The 20,562-nt window shown below is 37.6% G+C and overlaps 1 protein-coding gene across 1 annotated transcript in view; it reads left to right on the top strand.

Moving 5' to 3' along the window:
* The window catches only part of kif1c (kinesin family member 1C), a 54,414-nt gene extending 37,506 nt beyond the window's left edge, over nucleotides 1-16,908 (top strand). Inside the window, exons 13-24 of the mRNA XM_058775774.1 lie at nucleotides 3,196-3,356; nucleotides 3,687-3,766; nucleotides 5,257-5,332; nucleotides 6,046-6,125; nucleotides 6,206-6,300; nucleotides 6,950-7,033; nucleotides 7,377-7,557; nucleotides 7,878-7,950; nucleotides 8,911-9,009; nucleotides 11,374-11,544; nucleotides 11,816-12,190; nucleotides 13,077-16,908. Of these exons, the coding sequence (XP_058631757.1) occupies nucleotides 3,196-3,356; nucleotides 3,687-3,766; nucleotides 5,257-5,332; nucleotides 6,046-6,125; nucleotides 6,206-6,300; nucleotides 6,950-7,033; nucleotides 7,377-7,557; nucleotides 7,878-7,950; nucleotides 8,911-9,009; nucleotides 11,374-11,544; nucleotides 11,816-12,190; nucleotides 13,077-13,967 (2,366 nt within the window). The 3' untranslated portion in view covers nucleotides 13,968-16,908. The remainder of the gene's footprint in view (nucleotides 1-3,195; nucleotides 3,357-3,686; nucleotides 3,767-5,256; nucleotides 5,333-6,045; nucleotides 6,126-6,205; nucleotides 6,301-6,949; nucleotides 7,034-7,376; nucleotides 7,558-7,877; nucleotides 7,951-8,910; nucleotides 9,010-11,373; nucleotides 11,545-11,815; nucleotides 12,191-13,076) is intronic.
* The last annotated feature ends 3,654 nt before the right edge of the window (nucleotides 16,909-20,562 follow it).

The raw sequence follows: 20,562 nt of genomic DNA, 5'->3' as shown, positions 1-20,562 counted from the left end.
ATGTTGATTTGCTGCTCAAGAAACCTTTATTATTATTATTATTATTATTATTGTCATTGTTGAAAACTGTTGTGCTGCTTCATATTTTTGTGTAAACCATGATAATTTTTTTTTACAATTCTTTGAATAGAATTTTCAAAAGAACAGCATTTATTAAAAATTAGTGCTGTCAAACGATTAATCATGATTAATCGCATCCAAAACAAGTTTTTGTTTACATAATATATGAGCGTGTAATGTGTATATTTATTATGTGTATATATAAATACAAACACATGCATGTACAGTCATAGCCAAAAATATCGGCACCCTTGGTAAATGTGATCAAAGAAGGCTGTGAAAATTAATCTGCATTGTTAATCCTTTTGATCTTTTATTTAAAAAAAATTCATAAACATCTAACCTTTCATTTGATAATAAGAATTGGGGTGTATCATTATGAAATAAATGTTTTTCTCTAATACACATTGGCCACAATTAACAGCACCCTTTTATTCAATACTTTTTGAAACCTCCATTTGCCAGTTTAACAGCTCTAAATTTTCTCCTATAATGCCTGATGAGGTCAGAGAACACCTGACAAGAGATCAGAGACCATTGCTTCATCCAAAATCACTCCAGACCCTTTAGATTCCCAGCTCCGTGTTGGTGCTTCTTCTCTTCAGTTCACTCATTTTCTACAGGGTTCAGGTCAGAGGACTGGAATGGCCAGCAGAAGCTTGGTTTTGTGCTCAGTGGCCTATTTTTGTGTTGTTTTTGAGGTTTGTATTATTATACGGTTGGAAGATCCAAACATGACCCATTATAAGATTTCTAACAGAGTCAGTCACTTACTGATTTTTTTATGTGTTGGTATTTGATAGAATCCATGATGCCATGTGTCTAAACAAGATGTCCAGGACCTCCAGCAGAAATATAGGCCCACAACATCAAAAATACAGCAGTATATTTCATTGTACACATGGGGTACTTTTTATCCCCGTGTTCACCAAACCCATCTTGAGTGTTTGCTGCTAAAAAGCTAATTTTTTTAGTTTCATCTGACCATAGAAGCCAGTCCCATTTGAAGTTCCAGTCGTGTCTGATAACTGAATATGCTGAGTTTGTTTTTGGATGAGCGAGGAGAAATTTTCTTGCAACCCTCCCAAACAACATGTGGTGATGTAGGTGCTGTTTGACAATTTTTTTTATTTATTTATTTTTTTTTAAAGGGGTCATATAATGCCCATTTTCCACAAGTTGATATTATTCTTTAGGGTCTTAATGAAAAGTCTGTAACATAGTTTGGTTAATTTTTCATTGGTAGTGTAAAAAACACCTTTTTTACCCTGTCAAAAACCGCTATTGTCAGAGCAAGCCATATTGTGTCATTCTCCTTTAAATGTGAATGAGCTCTTCTGACCCTGCCCCTCTCTTCCGAGCCTCTCTCTGAGGGACTGTTTACTTGCTAATTGGCACATTATTAGGAAAGGCAATTTGCAAAGATTCATTTAAAAAAACCTTGTACTCACTTCTTCTGGAGGTGAAGCTGGATCACGAATGATTCACGCAAACATAGACGCATTTAGGTAGATCGAGGGCGCATTCCCTTCAGAACCAAACCTAATCCTCTTCAGCAGCTCAGATGACGGGAGTAAATGACTACTGCTATATTCATTATTACATCCAACAACAAAACACCTAAATAGCTTAGGAGTCATTCTTGTCTACATCTGCTCCAGCGACGAAACAACTGATGACAGCTCACTCAGGGCGGGTCTGAGGTAAGACACCAGTGCAGTCTGTGCTAAAATGCTAGTGTCAATCAAACTATCGTGGGAGGGGCCTTCGTCCCTGTGACATCACACAGACAGACAGCTCGATTTGAGAAAGGGGTAAAGATTTTAGTAATTCAAAAAAAAACACTGGGTGGATTTTTATCATTATAGGGTGGTTGTGTACACACACTGTCAATACACATTTCAGTTCAAACAACTTGTAAAAGTGCATGTAGCATTATATAACCCCTTTAAGGTTTTCTGACCCCGAGACTATTTACTTTAACTATTTTCTGCAATTCTCCAGCTGTGGTCCTTGGAGAGTCTTTAGCCACTCAAACTCTCCTTCTCACCGTGCATTAGGACGATATAGACACACGTCCTCTTCCAGGCAGTTTCGTAACATTTTATGTTGATTGGAAATTCTTAATTATTGCCCTGATGGTGGAAATGGGAATTTTCACTGCTCTAGCTCTTTTCTTAAAGCCACTTCACTAATTTGTGAAGCTCAATTATCTTTTGCTGCACATCATAAATATATTCTTTGGTTTTTCTCATTGTGATGGATGATTAAGGGAATTTGGGCTTTGTTTTCCCTCCTATCTATATTTCTGTGAAACAGGAAGCCATGGCTGGATAATTTCATGTTCATAATCACCCTCGAGTGCTCAAAATTGTGAATATGAATGGGAATATACTTCAGAGATATTTTACTCATAAGAATGTCTAGGGCTGCCAATAATTGTGTCCAACGTGTATTTGAGAAAAACATTTATTTCATAATGATATTTCCCCCCATTTTAAATTCTTATTATCCAATGAAAGGTTAGATTTTTGTGAATTTTTTAAATAAAAGATCAAAAGGATTAACAATACAGATTAATTTTCACAGCCGCCTTTGATCATATTTACCAAGGGTGCCAATGTTTTTGGCCATGACTGTATACATTTAAGAAAAATATTGTTTATATATTAAATGTATTTATATATAATACAAAATATAATAAAATAAATATACTGTATGTGTGTGTATTTATATGTAAATAATAAATAAACACAGGACACACACATTATGTAAACAAAAACTTATTTTGGATGCGATTAATCCCGATTAATCGTTTGACAGCACTATTCAAAACAGAAACCTTTTATAAAATTATTAATGTTTAAGTTTATTAAGTTTAATGCTTTCTTGCTGGCTTAAGTAAAAACAAAAATCTTACTGACCCAAAACTTATGAACAGTAGTATATTAGGTATTTTTTGCATTACAGTAACGAGTACTGGGGAGGGAAATGTGATCACATGGTCACAGGATGCACAGAAGTTAACAGACATGGACTAAAAGCCACAAACTCTAATTTTGAATTTGAACTGAAGGCACACCAATTACAATAACAGTCACTTAAACAATAACTGGCACACTCATTTTTTCTCAGGGTCTGAAACAGGACGCCTGGCATTGGGAGGAGCATCAGGTGAACTCCAGCAGCCCTCTCTCTCATATGTACAGTCTACCTCTGAGGCACCAATGGAGGGTGAGACGCCCACTAGTCCCACTGCACACATCAGCAAAGAGGAGGCCGCGGAGAGACTCGAGGTACACATGCTATCACATTCTCAGCAGACACTCTCTTCACAACAACAGCCAAATGTCAGTACATGTTGGAGAAGCTACTTTCATGATAGAGTTTCGTAGTATTAAAGTAGGTAAAGGTGTTGTAATTTTAGAAGTTTTGCTAACTTCAGCTACTACTACTCTCTAAATGATACCTTTCAGAGGCATGTCAACTAACCCAATGTAAAGAGTATCCAAATGCAGAGAGTGCTTCTGACTAATCAGGAGTTCTTTTGTATGGTTGGTATGTAAAATAGAGTAAAAGCAAGGAAAATATTTCTGCCTAGCATTGTTTTTCTGTGTTTCCAACAGGAAACAGAGAAGATAATTGCAGAGTTGAATGAAACATGGGAGGAGAAGCTCAGGAAAACCGAGTCAATACGACAAGAGAGGTAAGAACCTAGTTGTTCCCAGTGTTCAAAATGTTCACACAATTATATCATAAACTGTTGTAATAGACTGAATTTGGAAGTCATTTATGGAATAACCTTACCCTGTGAATGTTAGACACACCAATCCAACATCAAAGAACTAGCTTTGACAAAAACCGACTGTAACATTACATTCAAAGACTACAGCCAGCTATTAATGTTTTGCACCTGTGTGAGAAAATAATTCTCATACCAGCAGTCTGCATTGGTCTTTCAAAGGGAAAAGTTAGACTGCTGATATAAAAACTGTAAACAAAGCAGTGCTTGCTTACCATTTTCACACCAATCTTGCTTTGATTTAATTTTTTATTCACTTTTGTCACCTCCATTCTTCTCATGCACTGGTTTCGCTAAACTGAACAGCCAATCAGTGTGATCTCTCTTAATTGATGGGCTCTGCCACCGAATTAACATGTTAAATTGGCTGAAAAGCTGCCGATAGGGGTCTGACTAGTGGCAATGGTGTGGAACAAACTGCAAAAACTATGCCGACAGATGCTAACGACAGGTCAGCATTGGTTGACAGCCAGCTACCTGCTTGGTGTGTTATGGTTGTGTGTGGACCAATATGGATTTTTTTGATTGCCGATGCCAGTATCTTGCCAGAGAACAGGGCAGCCAATGGGAAATACAGGGTTTGAAATTAACACGCTGACTCGACAAATGCAGGTGAAAATCGACCTTGGCGAGTAACATACATCAACATACTAGCCAATTTGGGTGGGTTATGATTCATAGATGATGTTCTGCCACTTTGCATGGCATTGCTATCAGAGCCTTTCCCTAAAAGGAGTCTTAAACATTAGGAAAACAAACCATTGACTATTTGAATGGAAGTCTGCTTTCCTGTTTTAGTAATTTAGTAAGTTTAAGTAAAGGCCGGACAAGTGCTTCATTATGTTCGACAAACATAGAATCATGTGACGCTCATGTGAAATCTTTACTGATTTTTATCATTACTGATTGTTATTGGTTCTTAAGTAAATGTAAAAATAGCTTTTACATTGTTACCAGACTTGAGTACAAGTTAATAGTTTTCAAATTTGAATGCTCACTTGAATTGATCTTCAATTAAACAGAATCATTTTCAAATGTGAGTGTAATGCGTCATGCTTTTGAGGAACATTTATTTTCATCATCTCTCAATCATCATTGAATTGCATTGTATTATTGTCCTACATACAGGCCATAAAAGCCTGTTTTAAATGCATCAACACAGACACAAATGCAAACTTGTCTGTAATATATAGTTAACCAACTAATCACTTGTTGGATGACTAATCAACATATCCTGACCCATGTGCGTTACATGTCTGTCAGCTGGTCCTTGTCTAGAATGATCTGCAATATGGGCCAGACTTTATGCTGATAGTCAAATATCTGACTCTGTGAGATTAATACAGGTGTGAAACCCACACCCACACTGTCTCTCTCTGTGTATGACACATTAGGGAGGCGCTGCTGGCTGAGATGGGTGTGTCTGTAAAAGAAGATGGAGGAACAGTGGGTGTCTTCTCTCCCAAAGGAGTGAGTCAAGTCATATTTATTTGTATAGTGCTGTTCACAATACATGTTGTCAAAGCAACTTTGCAGAAAGTGAAGGTGCGGTCACATTTACTGGTGTTCACCATATTTTACCTGGCAAAATACAGTCATTTCAATAGGAATTCACGCAATCAGGAATTTTGTGTGAGGATGAAAGGTTTCCACAGGGAGATTTCGCATAAGATTTAAGTTAGCCATGAAAATTTGACTCACTGACCAACAGGAAGCTGCTTAGTTTGAAAGTGTCTTCTGCGTCAGCTGTGCTTCATATTATTGCACTGTTTACAATAGATACACATTTTTTTTACCCGTGAAAATGTTTTGCTTTTTTATGTTTTATATTAATTTTGTTTGTGACCGTACCTTATGATTTCTACACATAAGGATCTTTCACGCAGAATGCGTTTTTCCATTCCACTGCGCCACTTTTCTATGTAAACATGCTAGACAGATGTTTGACCGTTGCTCTCGTGTCTTTTGCAGCATCTTGCACGAGGCACATTAAGTTAAAGTTCCTATTTTAAAAAACGTCTCAAGACCTTGCGTCCCCCTTATTCCACTGCACGCATCTCTCGTTTTTCAAAACAAAAACGCATTCTGTGTGAATACCCCATACTCACTTTCCTAGCAATTTATGAGTCTTAAGTCTGAAATGCACCAAAACCATGTGTTTAAGCCACATGTTTTTTCCTCAGACGCCCCACCTGGTGAATCTGAACGAGGATCCTCTGATGTCAGAGTGTCTGATATATTATATTAAAGATGGAGTCACCAGGTGAGCAGTGAGTTGCTGAAGGAGTGGTCAGTTTCTGTGTACATACTGCACTGTGTCTCATGGCTGTGTGTGTGTTGCAGGGTTGGTCAGGAAGATGTGGATATTCGTCTTAGTGGTCAGTTTATAAAGGAGCTGCATTGCGTCTTTTGTAGTGAAGTCAATGAAAATAATGAAGGTGAGAGCGATCACATGACATTCGTTACATTCACTGATTCACACAAAAGTGACAGTAAAGGCAATGTTACAAAAGGTTTCATTTTCACATAAATGCTGTTCTTTTGAAAAGCATCAAAGAATCCCAAAAACAATTTATCAAGGTTGCCTCAAAAATATTAAGCAGCACAACTGTTTTCAGCATTGGTAATGTTTCTTGAGCAGCACATCAGCATATTAGAATGATTTCTGAAGGATTATGTAACACTGAAGACAGCTTTACATCACAGGAATAAATTGCATTTTAATATATATTCAAATATAAAACTCTTATTTTAAACTGTAATAATATTTCACAATATTTGTTTTTTTACTGTACTTTTGATCAAATAAATGCAGCTTTGGTCAGCATAAGAGACTTCTTTCAAAAACATTTTAAAAAATCTTACCGGCCACAAACATTTAAATATTAGTGTAGGGCTACATGTATATAAAATATTACATAAATGTCAGAAATTTATGTCATATATGTGGACCTGTAGTTATAAAAGTTGATGAAGTTTAAAAGACTTCATCAACAAATTATGTTTTTAATGTTTTCAATGCATATAATCACTTCTCAGAACCAAATATCTGTCTGTGTGTGTGTGTGTGTGTGTCTGTCTCTGCAGTGGTGGTGACATTGGAGCCATTAGTTGGTGCAGAAACGTACGTCAATGGAAAACGAATCACTGATGGCGTTGTGCTCAAACAAGGTTACTTTTTTCAGCTCAGTTTTACGTGTGTTTTTATTTTCGTGGTTCAGAATGGAAAACTAGTGTATTGTTTAGTGCAGTACACACTGCCTAGTCTTATTTTAAATAAATGCTGTTATACAAGACTTAAAATGCAAAAGTGAACATTTCAAATGCATTTATTTGAAAGTAATTGGATATTCTATTTCTTTGTATTCTACACAGAAAATGTTCACTCACATTTCTGTGTGCTGCAGAAATAGTACTCTTGGTAGCATGCCATTCTGAACATATCCTTATCTTATCTTCCAACATACTAGTGCCTGTAAACACTTTGATTCTCCTTTGTCCTGTGATTGTGTAGGTAACCGTATAGTGATGGGGAAGAACCATGTGTTCAGGTTTAACCACCCTGAGCAGGCCCGCTTAGAGAGAGAGCGCAGTGCCACACAGGAGCAGCAGGGGGAGCCGGTGGACTGGAGCTACGCACAGGAAGAACTGCTGGAGAAACAAGGCATTGACATAAAGCAGGAGATGGAGAAGAGGTGAAACCCCATTTTAAATAAATCTTCCTCTGTGTATGGGTCTGTGTTCAGATCGGAATCTTGAAAAACGTAAAAATGTATCTGAAATGAATATTGAAATGCTGGTTTTTGGAATGAGGTTGCTTGCTTGTTGCTGGTCCAAGGTGATCTACCAGCCATGACCAGATTTCCCATTATGGTCTACAGGTCAGCCTCAGCAAAACCAGCTGGTAGTCCATCTGATCAACCTTCCAGATCTGCTTGGACCAGCAAGAAACCATTTTCCTCCAGCAGGCTTTGCCTTGCTAATGTTTTCTTTCTCTTTACACCTTTTCTCTTAGACTGCAGGATCTGGAGAATCAGTACCGCAAAGAGAAGGAGGAGGCCGACCAGATACTGGAACAGCAGAGACTGGTAAGAAAAGACACAAGGTCTCAAAACAATTCAGTCTCATTTTTAATTAAACTGATTACAAATACAAAACACTTGTTACTGTTGTCATAACTGAGTTACACCTGAAGCCCTGTCTCCTAAACTGTGCTCTGTTTTGTGATGCAGATTTTAGAAAGTGTAGAAGATTAACCAACATTAAAGTGTTAAGCCATAACTCAAATATTTTATAAAACAAGTAATCAAATGTAAAAATGTAATTTGTCATTACAAATTTTCCATTACAAAAGTCAAATATTTTTTACGTATTTTTTTTGGATGGATGGATATGAGCATGGATGGATATGAGCATTTATGACAGTGTTATTTATGTTTTAGTGAAAGAAACGGGGCTCCCACGGTCATTGAAATGAATAGTACATTGAGCCTTATTCCAAACTTAGGCTGTTTGTACATAAGTTTAATTGTTTAAATCTCCTAATTCCAAGGTTTTGTGCCTGATGTGCAAATTCTCCTGCAGAAAACATGAATGACAGGAAAAGTCATGAAAATTAATTGGTCAGAAAGGATGGAATCCCTGAGGCAAGGAAATCTGATATTTGGGAAAAGTAGTTCACATTCTTGGAATCAAAAACTTGCTTGTTTAATTAGTTTATTTTGCCTAATATAACATAATGCATTATACTTATTCTTTGTTTTAATGTAAATGTTTCGTAATACTGCAAAATACATAAATTCCAGGACGTAGTTTGGCATCATGCTAACATCAAACTCTATTGTGAGTTGAGTCTCCTGTGCGCTTTGTGTTAGGAGTATTTGTTAGGTGGTTTGCAGATTGCTGCCTATGTACAGTAGAGTGCTCCAAATCAGTCTGTTAAGAGCTCCCATGATAGTTAGGACATTGTTGCCATAGAAGCAACATCAAAGGCAGCTCACTGGGCTTTAGAACCAAGCTAATGTGTCTTTCTGTCTCTCCATGTGTAGTATGCAGACTCAGACAGCGGTGATGACTCAGATAAGCGGTCCTGTGAGGAGAGCTGGAGACTCATCTCTTCTCTCAGAGAGAAATTGCCAGCCAACAAGGTCAGTCACACACACATACATCACTACAACACCAATAGATGGATACTGAACTCATTTGACTCTCACTTATTTACTAGGGGTGGGAATCGCAGGGTACCTCACGATACGATACGAATCCCGATACATGGCTCACGATACAATAATATCACGAATACAGCGATTCTGCTATAATCGATATATTGCTAGACAATCCTATAACGATACATCACAATATCTGTCCAACTATGAAAACAAAATGTCTGTGAAAAGGTTAAGTGCAAGTTTTCTCTCTTTATCCAAGTCCATACTGATAGAAAACAGCACAAAACGTTCTGTAAATCAAATTTAACATGTTAAGTAAATTAATCATTTTATTCTTGGACTTAAAACCTTACACATTTCTTTGTGTAAACCAACACATTTAGTTGCTTATCAACTAATGAAGTTGATAAGCTACTAAAGCTCCATTGAAGCCGCGCCACAAGCACACACACTGCATACTTCTGCGACGCATTACGGCTCTGACAAGGTTTTGTTTTGCCGTCCATTCCATAGGTGCAGATTTATGTTTCTGCCAGTCAGTGCCCACTGCATAACGCGCACTTGTAATATCTAAAGAGAGAGCGCTCTCTCTCACTCATATATGAGGGAAATCCACCTGCGATCCGAGCTGATAGATTAGGCTACTCACGGTCTAAAATATGCACTCTAGAATAATAACGTGATCGGTGCCTATAGTCCACATTGACATCTGCTCTGGGGCAGTTTTTAGTTCTCATCTCCATAAACATAAGACGCCGGTGCATCTCTGATTTGTTGTTGGTCTGCCATTACACTCTTATTTCTTCTTCACTGTGAATTACAATTTCCGTTCATCTGTCCATTCGCAATCTGGGAAACGCCACCACAAGAAGTCTGGAGGTAATGTTACTGCCGCTCCGGTAAGCCAAAGTGGTAAACAGCCACAGTGTAGGTATGTATTTAGATCTTATGTATGTTTAAGAAAAATATCGATACTTGGTGCCAGAATATCGATAATGTCTCGCGGCCGGAAATATCGCAATAAAACGGCACATCGATTTATTGTCCCACCCCTATTATTTACGTGTTTTTTTTTTTTCTAAAGTTTTGCTAATGTGTCTGCACTTTTAGCCCAAGGTTAGATATTAGTGGTCAACCAAGGTTTATTTTATTTATTTATTTTTTTGATGGCCAATGCCAGTCTCTTAAGCATTGCGCTCGACATAAAGCCAATATATAGATATCACACTATTTAATTTGAAGATAGTAAAAATGTGTTTAATAGTTGCTGAAATTGTTGTTATTTTACATATTTACTAAAATAAATAATTTTCAAATGTGTAAATATGAAAAAATTGTTTGAACTTGATCAAAAAATAAATCCGTAAAATAGAGATTTAGATGGCAATTTATTGATTCTTTAATAAAATAACCTTTTAAAAATTAATAAAGAAAAGTTAGCTCTAATTTTACATACAGCACACAGTGAATATGACATTAATATGAAATTAATGTCATTTAATACGACATAGCAGCCCAGTTTGAAATCAAGAATTTTAAGTTTGTCACTTGTGCGTGTCTTAAGACTCTAGACAACTCTCCTGTTTGTTCGCATTCAATTTACACAGACTGAGTTCAGTTGTTTTTATGCAGTCTACAAATGCACACTTCAGAAGATATCGGAGCTGCATTCAACAATATTTGCAAGCTTACTGAAATTAAACTTTTATTAGATATACAAAGACTTGTTTAAATGGAATGCATATTTACTGAATGCTACCAGTAGATGAGAAAGTATTCTCATGTTTGCCGTTCTGTTACTAATAACTGAAAAGAAAATGCTATAATACTTGTTTGTGTACCCTTTAATAACTTTGTTTACAAGTTTTGTGTAATAATCTATTAGTCAGAACTATTAAACAATGACAGTAATGTAATGAAGACTGAGAACAGGAGCTCTGGGTAGTCAGGCACTGACTTTTTCAGCGCTGTCAAAATAAGAGTCCAGCTTCCAACATATTGGCCAAACAGAAAAATTTGCTGGCCAATGGCGATAAATACAAAATGCCAAATTGGCCAGTATATCAGCCTTGGCAACATATCGGTCGACCACTAGTAGACATGCACTCTAGATTGATGTCTTTGATGGTTTTATTGCATCGCGCTGTAATTTAAAAAAATAATAGTAATATAATCTTACTTCTTGAGTATTGCGTTTTTGAGATGCAGTCTTAAAATTGATTTTAAAGAGTCATCTTGAGACGGCTGCATTCTGTTCCATTCTGTTTCACTTCATGTAGCTTCTTTCTGAGCTGTTAATTTCTGACAGGGAGTAAGCCTTCTGTTCTTGCTGACTGTTTGCAGATGCAGTCTATCGTGAAAAAGTGTGGTTTGCCCAGCAGTGGGAAGAGGAGGGAGCCACTGCGTGTGTATCAGATCCCCCAGCGCCGCCGCATACCTGGTACCCAGGAGTCCAAACACAGACTCAGCTTGGAAGAGCTTCGCACACAGGCTGTTAAAGAGATCTGCTATGAGGTGCCTTATTGTGTTCAAGAGTAACTTTAAATCTGAAATGGGAAAGAGTAGATGTCAGAGTAGATTACCCTCTACTCTGAGAGTCCCCCACTGACTACTCTGAGGGCCGCCCACTGACAGGCAAATGCATTTTATTCACAAAAACAGCAAAAGATTTCTCAAAATGGCAAACACGAATTTGATTGGCTAGTCAACGATCATGCAATATATTAATGTCTGGCTCGTATGAGCAGTATTTTACATTTACATTCTTTATATTTCTCCTCTTTAGGTGGCGCTTGGAGACTTTAGACACACGCGGCAAGAGATTGAGGCCTTGGCTATTGTCAGGATGAAGGAGCTTTGTCGCACATACGGCCAAAAAGACCCTCAGGAGAGAGAAAGCTGGAAAAGTGTGGCGAAGGATGTATGTGAGACTGTGGGCATCGGAGAAGAGGAAGGAGACCGGGAGGAAAGAACAACAGCACCTGGAGGAGGAGGGAGTGAGGGAGGAAAGACAGATATGGGAGACCTCAAAGCTCATATTGACAAGCTGACTGATATACTGCAGGAAGTCAAGTTGCAGAATAATATGAAGGATGAGGAGATCCGATCACTAAGGGATCGCATGGTGAAGATGGAGAAGATATTCCCAGTCGAAGTTCAGGTAACGCTCATATCTAGAAACCGCCACACATACACACTTCTCCCCAACCCATTTACTAGCAGTATGATCCATGTTGCAAGTTTCTAAAATATAAATGTTTATTTTTTCAAATGTAATATTCCAAGCATTTATTTTATTAATTTAAAATTTTATTTTAATTATTCAGTTAATTGAGGTTCATCTAAGAGACAGCTGTTAAGGTTTTTTTGTTTAAGAAACCGTATAAATTTAATAATACATGATGGTTTTCCACCTTCTGATTGAAACTCCATTTTAAGGCGTATTTACAGTACCTTTAGGATTTTAGTGTAAATGATGGCCTGACATCTTTGCATGGGAAATTATCATGGTCCCTTCGATCGTGCTTGTGACACTGTTTTAAAGTAAAAAATATTGTTAACACTTTATTTTGAGGTAGTTACTAATGTGTACTTTATAATAGTAAATTATGCATAATTACAAGCAACTAACCCTTAACCATGTAGTAAGCAGGGTTATTATAGTTAACAAACTAATCATATGTATAAAAAAGTTAGTTGAAATAAATAAAATCGATAAATTTAATAAACTATATAGACATTTAAAACAACACAAACTAATAATGAGGACAAAAATACACAAAAAATTACTAAAATGTTCACTTTAACATTAAAATCAAAACCAGACATTAAAATAATTCTAATTCAAAAGATTGACAAAAACTATAATAGTATCTCAATGATACTTAAATAAAACTAGTAGTAAGTATGTGTGCTTAATTAATATTACTCAGTACTTATTTGTGTGATTCTATTGTGACAACGTCACCTTAAATAAAGTGTAACCATACTCTACTGTGTGCACCTTTTAAGCTATTGTAAAGATTTTCATGGTGTTTTTATTTCAGGGAGACAGTGATAACATTGGGTTGGATGGAGCCAGTGGCGACGACCCACCAGTGCAAGTCAACAGACGCGATGAGGATTCTGGGTACCGGCGGGGTCGCCATCGCTGGCAGTACCCGGACAAATACCATGACCCTAAACGTCGCAAAGGACCCAGCAATCAGCCAAACAATGCCCTCTACTCGGTGGCTCCCTCAGGACACTCTCAGAACAACCCATTCAGTGCAGCATCGTCTCGATTCTCAAATCCATCTTTCAATTCTCAAACCCCTCGCAACCCCAATGGTCCTTTCTTGCCAGGCACTGGGCGCTTCTTGCCGCCTCAAGAGAGGAAGCTACAGTTCCCCTTCAAGAATAATCCCCAACACCGAGGCTTCTTCTGGGGCCCGTCTACAGGGGGAGAAGGTGGAAAGGACACATCTGCTCACTCCAATACTGATATGGTTCATACTTTCCAATCATCTCCCTCACCAAACAAGGACCAGTGGCCAAACAATCATCACCAACAGCGGCGGAATCACGGTAACAGAGGCTACGGCAACTGGGGAAACAGGCAACGATCCAGAAACAGGGGACGGAATCCATTCGATGGATATTTAAACAACGAACAGGCCGGAAATGTTGAGCATAAAGATGGCGGATCGGTCCAAGGGCAGCACAAGCAGGGTAGAGCACGTTATACCTGGTACAATCCCAATTTTACTTCAGACCAGTCTGTTGGAGACGGATTCCAACACAATTACAACCAAAGCAGACAAGGTGTCTACAAACACCCCAACTCGCACTACCATCACCTGCAAAAACAGGACAACCCTCCAGAGATGATCCAACATGGGTCTGAAGGCAATCCACCATCCATCCCAGATTGCAATAGCACCCCCATGGAGACCTGATTTCTTCTGTGGAGAGCATGGTCATTTACATGGGAGCAATAACGCTTAGATTTTCTTGTGCGCAGTTCTTGGATGGGACTCCTAGAAACCTTGGACCCTCAGATATATACAATGTTTTGGTTTGTTGTGGAAGGGTTTTGAGTGCTGGGAGCGTCCAGCAACTGGGAACGTTTTTTAAGAGAAACTCTTTAGTGCAATAACACCATTCTGTTCGAAATAAGACAGAACATTTTATGCACCTGAATTTTTATGTACATATTGCAGTTTCATACCTGCACCTACAGTGCTTTATGGGTGATGTTTTTATGTGTGCACATATCTGTTATTCAGATGTATATATATCTATAAGTAGGTTATAAATTGAAAAAGTATGTATTTGCAAGAGAATTGAGCTCCTTTTAACGCACAGTGCACTGAAACGTCGACGTTATGGCCTGAGAAGTGTATGGCCTATGAAACTATTTAGCGATTTTTGTTGGATTTCTGATGATTTTACATTGTGCCTGCTGAAAAGCCAAAGAATTTCGATTTAGTAGCCCTCAGGCTTATAACTGCTTTGGATGCTATTTGTATCGTTGAATTTTTTTTTTTTTTTTATCTTGCCACTCACTTCTTTTATTCCTGCATCCTGAGGGGCATGTGTTTCATAAACCGTGTTGTTTAGGCTTAAAAAAAGAAATGGGATACATTTAAAGTTCACGCAAAAATGAAAATTACCCCATGATTTACTCAAGCCATCCTAGGTGTATATGACTTTTTTCTTTCAGACGAATACATTCATTGTTATATAAAAAAATTGTCCTGGCTCTTCCAAGCTAGAGGTCTGCTTTCCCACGGCTCTCTGCGGGAACTGACCAGGTTTCTTGCGGCGCAGGATTAAATTTCTGAGTAAAACGTGGTAGTGGTCGTAACTCTGGTGTAATTTGAAGGGGAGCGGGCAGTCTAACAATATCATACTGTTAACAGCAAAACGTTAAACGAATTTTGTATTTTGACAAGACAAATAAAAATAAGTATGCTAGGCTACAATTTTTGTACAACCTACATTTTATTTTTATTTTCCTCTGCGACACTTTTTCCTATTGTGTTGACAGCAAAATGTTAAACAAATTGTATCTTGATAAGACGAATAAAAATAAGAAATAAAATTTTTGCGCAACCTACATTTTATTTTCTCTGCAACACTTTTTCCTACTGTGTTGACAGCAAAATGTTAAATGAAATTTGTCTCAAGTCGAAATAAATAACAAATACAATTTTATGCAGATTACACTTTTATTTGTTAGCCTATCTCTGTCTTTAAGTAGCGGAAATTTAAATGTGAGATTGAGATCTAAACAGCGAGAATGGTCAGGTTGAGAAGAAAATTATTCTAAGAGGACAGCAGGTAAACAAAGACTGGATATATAGTGGGAGCGGGAGGGTGTGGAATATAACCTCGTGGGAGCAGGCAAGAGCAGGACTAAAATAAACTGTCCCGCACAGACCTCTATTCCAAGCTTTATGATGCTAGTGAGTAGTCGTCAAGTTTTTGAAGCTAAATAAAGTGCATATCCATCATAATGGTGCTCCAGACGGCTCTGGGGGGTTAATAAAGGCCTTCTAACGTGAATCGATGTATTTGTGTAAGAAAAATGTCCTTATTTAAAACTGTATGAACTGTAATCTCTAGCTTCTGCTAACTGTCATATGCACGTTCACGAGAGTGGTGTTCCAGCGGATGACACAATGTAAACTCCGGTGAGAATATGCTAGTCTCGTGAGAACCAAGTTTTGTTTACAGCAAAGGAAAACCAGTCTCTTCTTGGCTTATATCGAAATCCTCCAATGTTTTCATTACATCTGTCATCTGCACGTACGACAGTTAGGGAAACTAGAGATTGTGGTATATAAAATTTTAAATATGGATATTCGCGTCAGGAGGCCTTTATTGTGGAGTACTTTTTATGATTAATAGATGTAGTTTTGGGCTTCAAAATCTTAAACTTCATTCACTGCCATTATAAAGCTTGGAAGAGCCAGGACATTGTTGAATATTTCTCCGACTGTATTCATCTGAAAGAAGAAAGTCATATACACCTAGGATGGCTTGAAGGTGAGTAAATCATGGGGTAATTTTCATTTTTGGGTGAACTATCCCTTTAAGTGCGAACAATCTGGGTGCCAATCTACAAAAATCTTTGACTTTTTTTGCGTTACCTTGTCCTAATCGGGCACAACACAAAGAGACAATGATTCTGTCTCTTCTATGTTAAGGTGCAGTCACACTGACAATGTTTTGCAATAGCAAAGCAACATAAATGAAACGGGCTGTTGGCAATGCAAACAACGTAAGTGAAGTTCAAATCCCACTCCGTATAGCTGTATACTAAAAACTGAATGAACTGATTTGCTGTTGCTTCGTTTGTCATTTCACTTCATTTGTTTGATTATTGATGGCCAGAATAAGCTGCAAAGTGGAGCAGAATTTATGGCAAACGCCAAAAGTCTGGCTCTGTGACCCAATCCTGCTCCACTATAGACCCTAGTCACGCCCATGTTTAATGTTTTGCAGGAATGAAAATGAGGCTGTGAAGGAAGTACAGGATTGTACTGTTTAACAGCATTCCATTTGTTCAGTTGTGACAAAATGACCTGATCTAGGACTTTTATACAATGCGTGTGAAGACTGTAAGTCTGTCCCTCACAGCTTCTTTGTCATCCATGTTACATTTATTATGGTGTCTGCCCTGACTAAGGTCTATTATTAGACAGTTTGTGATTGCAGAATAAATCATGGTTGACAGCTGTTGAATTTTTGTGCCACATTTCTAGACAATTATGACGTCTTGCTGGATTCTTGTTGTGTTGCGCCCGGTTAGGATGTGCTGTTATTCCAATTTTGACCATCTGTAAGTTTTCAACTGATCTACAATCGGAAAAATAAATAATTTTACCTTAACTGCCTCAGTTGTTTTATTTAGTCATTTATGTATTGTGTATGATTTAAAAAAATACAATATAGGGGGAAAAAAGTCTCTAGGTTTGCATTTGACCAACTAAATATAGTGAAATGAAAGTTAAATTCTCCATCGTCTTTGGAATTAGTCAGTGTTGTTTTAGTGTAGTTTTTATTCATATTTTAAAATATTTTATATATATTTATTAGACGTTTTTAGTAATTCTATTATGTGCTTTTTCTTTTTTATTAATATTACCATTTGTATACAGTCATGGCCAAAAATATCGGCACCCTTGCAATTCTGTCAGAAAATGCAACCCTTCTCTCAGAAAATTGTTGCAGTTGCAAATGTTTTGGTACTCTCATGTTTGTTTGTTTGTTTATTTAATTTTTTTTTTCATTGGAACAACACAAAAAAAACGGAGAAGAAAAGTCAAATCTGATACAATTCCACACAGAACCCAAAAAATGCACTGGACAAAACTTTTGGCACCCTTAACTTAATATTTGGTAGCACCCCCTTTGGAAAAAATAACTGAAATCAATCGCTTCCTGTAACCATGAATGAGTTTCTTACACCACTCTTCTTTTGCAAACTGCTCCAGATCATTCAGATTTGAAGGATGCCTTCTTCCAACTGCTGTTTTGAGATCTCTCCACAGGTGTTCTATGGGATTCAGATCTGGACTCATTACTGGCCATTTCAGAACTCTCCAGCGCTTTGTTTGTAACCATTTCTGAGTGCTTTTTGAAGTGTGTTTCGGGTCATTGTCCTGCTGGAAAACCCATGACCTCTGGTGGAGACACAGCTTTCTGACACTGGCCACTACGCTGCGCCCCAAAATTCTTTGGTAATCATCAGATTTCATGATACCGTTCACACAGTCCAGGCATCCAGTGCCAGAAGCAGCATAGCAACCCCAAAACATCTTTGAACCTCCACCATGTTTGACTGTAGGGACTGTGTTCTTTTCTTTGAAGGCCTCATTTCTTTTTCTGTAAACAGTGCCATGATGTCCTTTACCAAAAAGCTCTACTTTTGTCTCATCTGTCCACAGTACGTTCTCCCAGAAGGATTGTGGTTTTGTCACATAAGTTTTGGCAAACTCCAGTCTTGCTTTTTTATGCCTTTGTGTCAGCAGTGGTGTCCTCCTGGGTTTCCTACCATAGCGTCCATTTTAATTCAGATGGCGACGGATAGTGCGAGCTGACACTGTTGTACCCTGTGCCTGCAGATCAGCTTGAATTTGTCTGGAAGTTAATCGGGGTTCTTTATCCACCATTCAAACAACCTTTCGTTGTAATTGGGGGTTCAAGCATGCAGTGCTGAAACCCTATTGTAATTGTTAGGATTTTTATTATTATTCTTCTGCCATAAAATTGATCGTGCAGACCAAACTGTAAGGCCAAGAAACTTGTAACTTGGCCAAATGATAGAGCTTAATTTGGGGAGAACCTATCAAAGACTCACCCCAATCGGACAATAGGGGACGCTACAGCAATCAAAAACGCGAGACTGCTCATAAATCCTAAACCGCTTGTCATAGGTCAACACGATTAAAAGCCCAAAAAATCTGATTCGCCCTGCAAGGTCCATTTTTTCCAAAACCTACTTTTGCGAACTAGTCCTAGGTTTTTTGCCCAATCTGAACCAAACCAGTGCAGAAACATTCTCTGGACAGTGAATATTAATAATTAAGTTGAAATAAGTTGAAATTTCGACTCACTGTCGCAATGGGGCGCCAAAACGTTTGAAAGTGGAGGGCCAATTTTACGAAAAAGGCTATAACTCGTGAACAAAATGAGATATCCTCACCAAACTCGGTATACGTGTGTATGAGCTCAATCTTTGGTGAAATAAAAAAAATTGTGCAGATCTGCCACTTGGTGGCGCTATAATATGGGAAAACATAAAAACAGTTATAACTACGCAAGCGTTAGTCCAGTCGACCTGAAAATTGGTATGCAGTGTCTTTGTCCAATGTGCCATAAGGGTCTATGAGGACACTGGCGTATCTCAAAAAACATGGCCACCATCGGCCAATGAAGTTTGAGCACTTATTAGACAAGGTTAACGGAGGTCGATCGGAATGAAATTCTGTGGGCATCGACTCATGGTCCTAAAGGTCTGTAAGAATTTTTAAATAAATTGGCCACTAGTTGGCACTAACGGGTTTTATGGCTCTGTAATCACGTGGCGTTTAACATTTCCACACAATTTGCATATCATTTGATAGACCTCCTCATAATGAGCAACTTTGACTCAAGAAACATTGGTGTCAATCAAATCGTTCATTAAACATTCACAAATATGTTAAAAATCTACTTTTGCGAACTAGTCCTAGGTTTTTCGCTCAATCTCGATCAAACCAGAGCAGTAAGATTCTCTGCATTCTCTAGATCAATAATTATAAAAAAAAAATTGAATTTTGTCCTTTGGTTAGCTATAACGGGGTCATTTATTAAAGGGGCGTGGCCAAATATACCCAAAAGCCTATAGAACTTAAACAAAAACTCAAAACTTTATAAAACTTGGTGAAAACATTTAACTGATGACTCTTCACAAGCATTCAACGTTTCATGGAGATCGGACCATAGATGGTGCTACAACAGTCATAACTGTTAAAAATCATCATATTTCTTTGGTAAATTACCTGCCTTTTGCCCAAAATGCTATTTTTAATCATTGATTTAGGTGGTTACAGCCATGTTAACACAAAATCTTTTTCCTTATGTGTTTAAATGCCTTAAGTGCTTGAACAATATTTATACAATAATATAGAAGAATATTTATTTATTTTAATACTGTGCAGAGACAAGCTTCCATAGTAATTAATAATCTTCGTTAATGCAGTTAGCTGCTTTTGGTTGTAGCATGTAGCTCGGCATGCTAGTTTTACCTTGTAGTTAAACTATTTTAAAATAGCTTGCAGCTTGACAAGCTAGACATACACAAACGTGCATGCGTGAAGGCTGGCGTGCTCACACGGAAGCATTCTGCTGACTGGATTTCTGTACTATAAAAGGCACAAAATCCAGCACAATAATCTGCAGTTGATATATTGGGGTATTTTTGGAGTGTCTAAAGCTGAGTGTGTGTGTGTACTGTACTGTATTATGCACATTCAGTATGTTATGTCATTGGTGCAGATGATCATAACAGACTCTCAGTGGGATATGAGGCACATATTTAACACAACTCAGAGCACACATTTATCTGCCCACTTTCTGCCGCATGGCTATTTTCAACCCTTTGCGAAAGAACTGGGTCAGCTGTGTCATCCAGGGCTGATGTTACACATTCACATACAAGCAAAAAACAGATACATTTCAGCTCAGAATTTTATATTCTCATTACACAAACTACAAGATGTTAATCATTGTTTTATGAGGGATTTAAAAAAAAAATAATAATAATAATTTTATATATATATATTTGATCTTGAGGAATCTGTTCGATGTAAGACACTTACATATGTCTAACAATACAAAATAACTGACTTCAAAATGTACATACTGTAGATATTGGTTCTTAAAGGTTTAGCTCACACACAAATGTAAATTGCCATAATTTCTCATTCTAAACTTCTCTTGTGAAAAATAAGTGCGCTTAATTGTAATTAATGTGCTCTTGTAGTGTCCTTTAAATCTTAA

Source organism: Onychostoma macrolepis, chromosome 05, assembly GCF_012432095.1.
Source record: "Onychostoma macrolepis isolate SWU-2019 chromosome 05, ASM1243209v1, whole genome shotgun sequence".
In the NCBI taxonomy this organism is placed as follows: Eukaryota; Metazoa; Chordata; class Actinopteri; order Cypriniformes; family Cyprinidae; genus Onychostoma; species Onychostoma macrolepis.
This window is presented reverse-complemented; position numbering and strand designations above follow the sequence as displayed.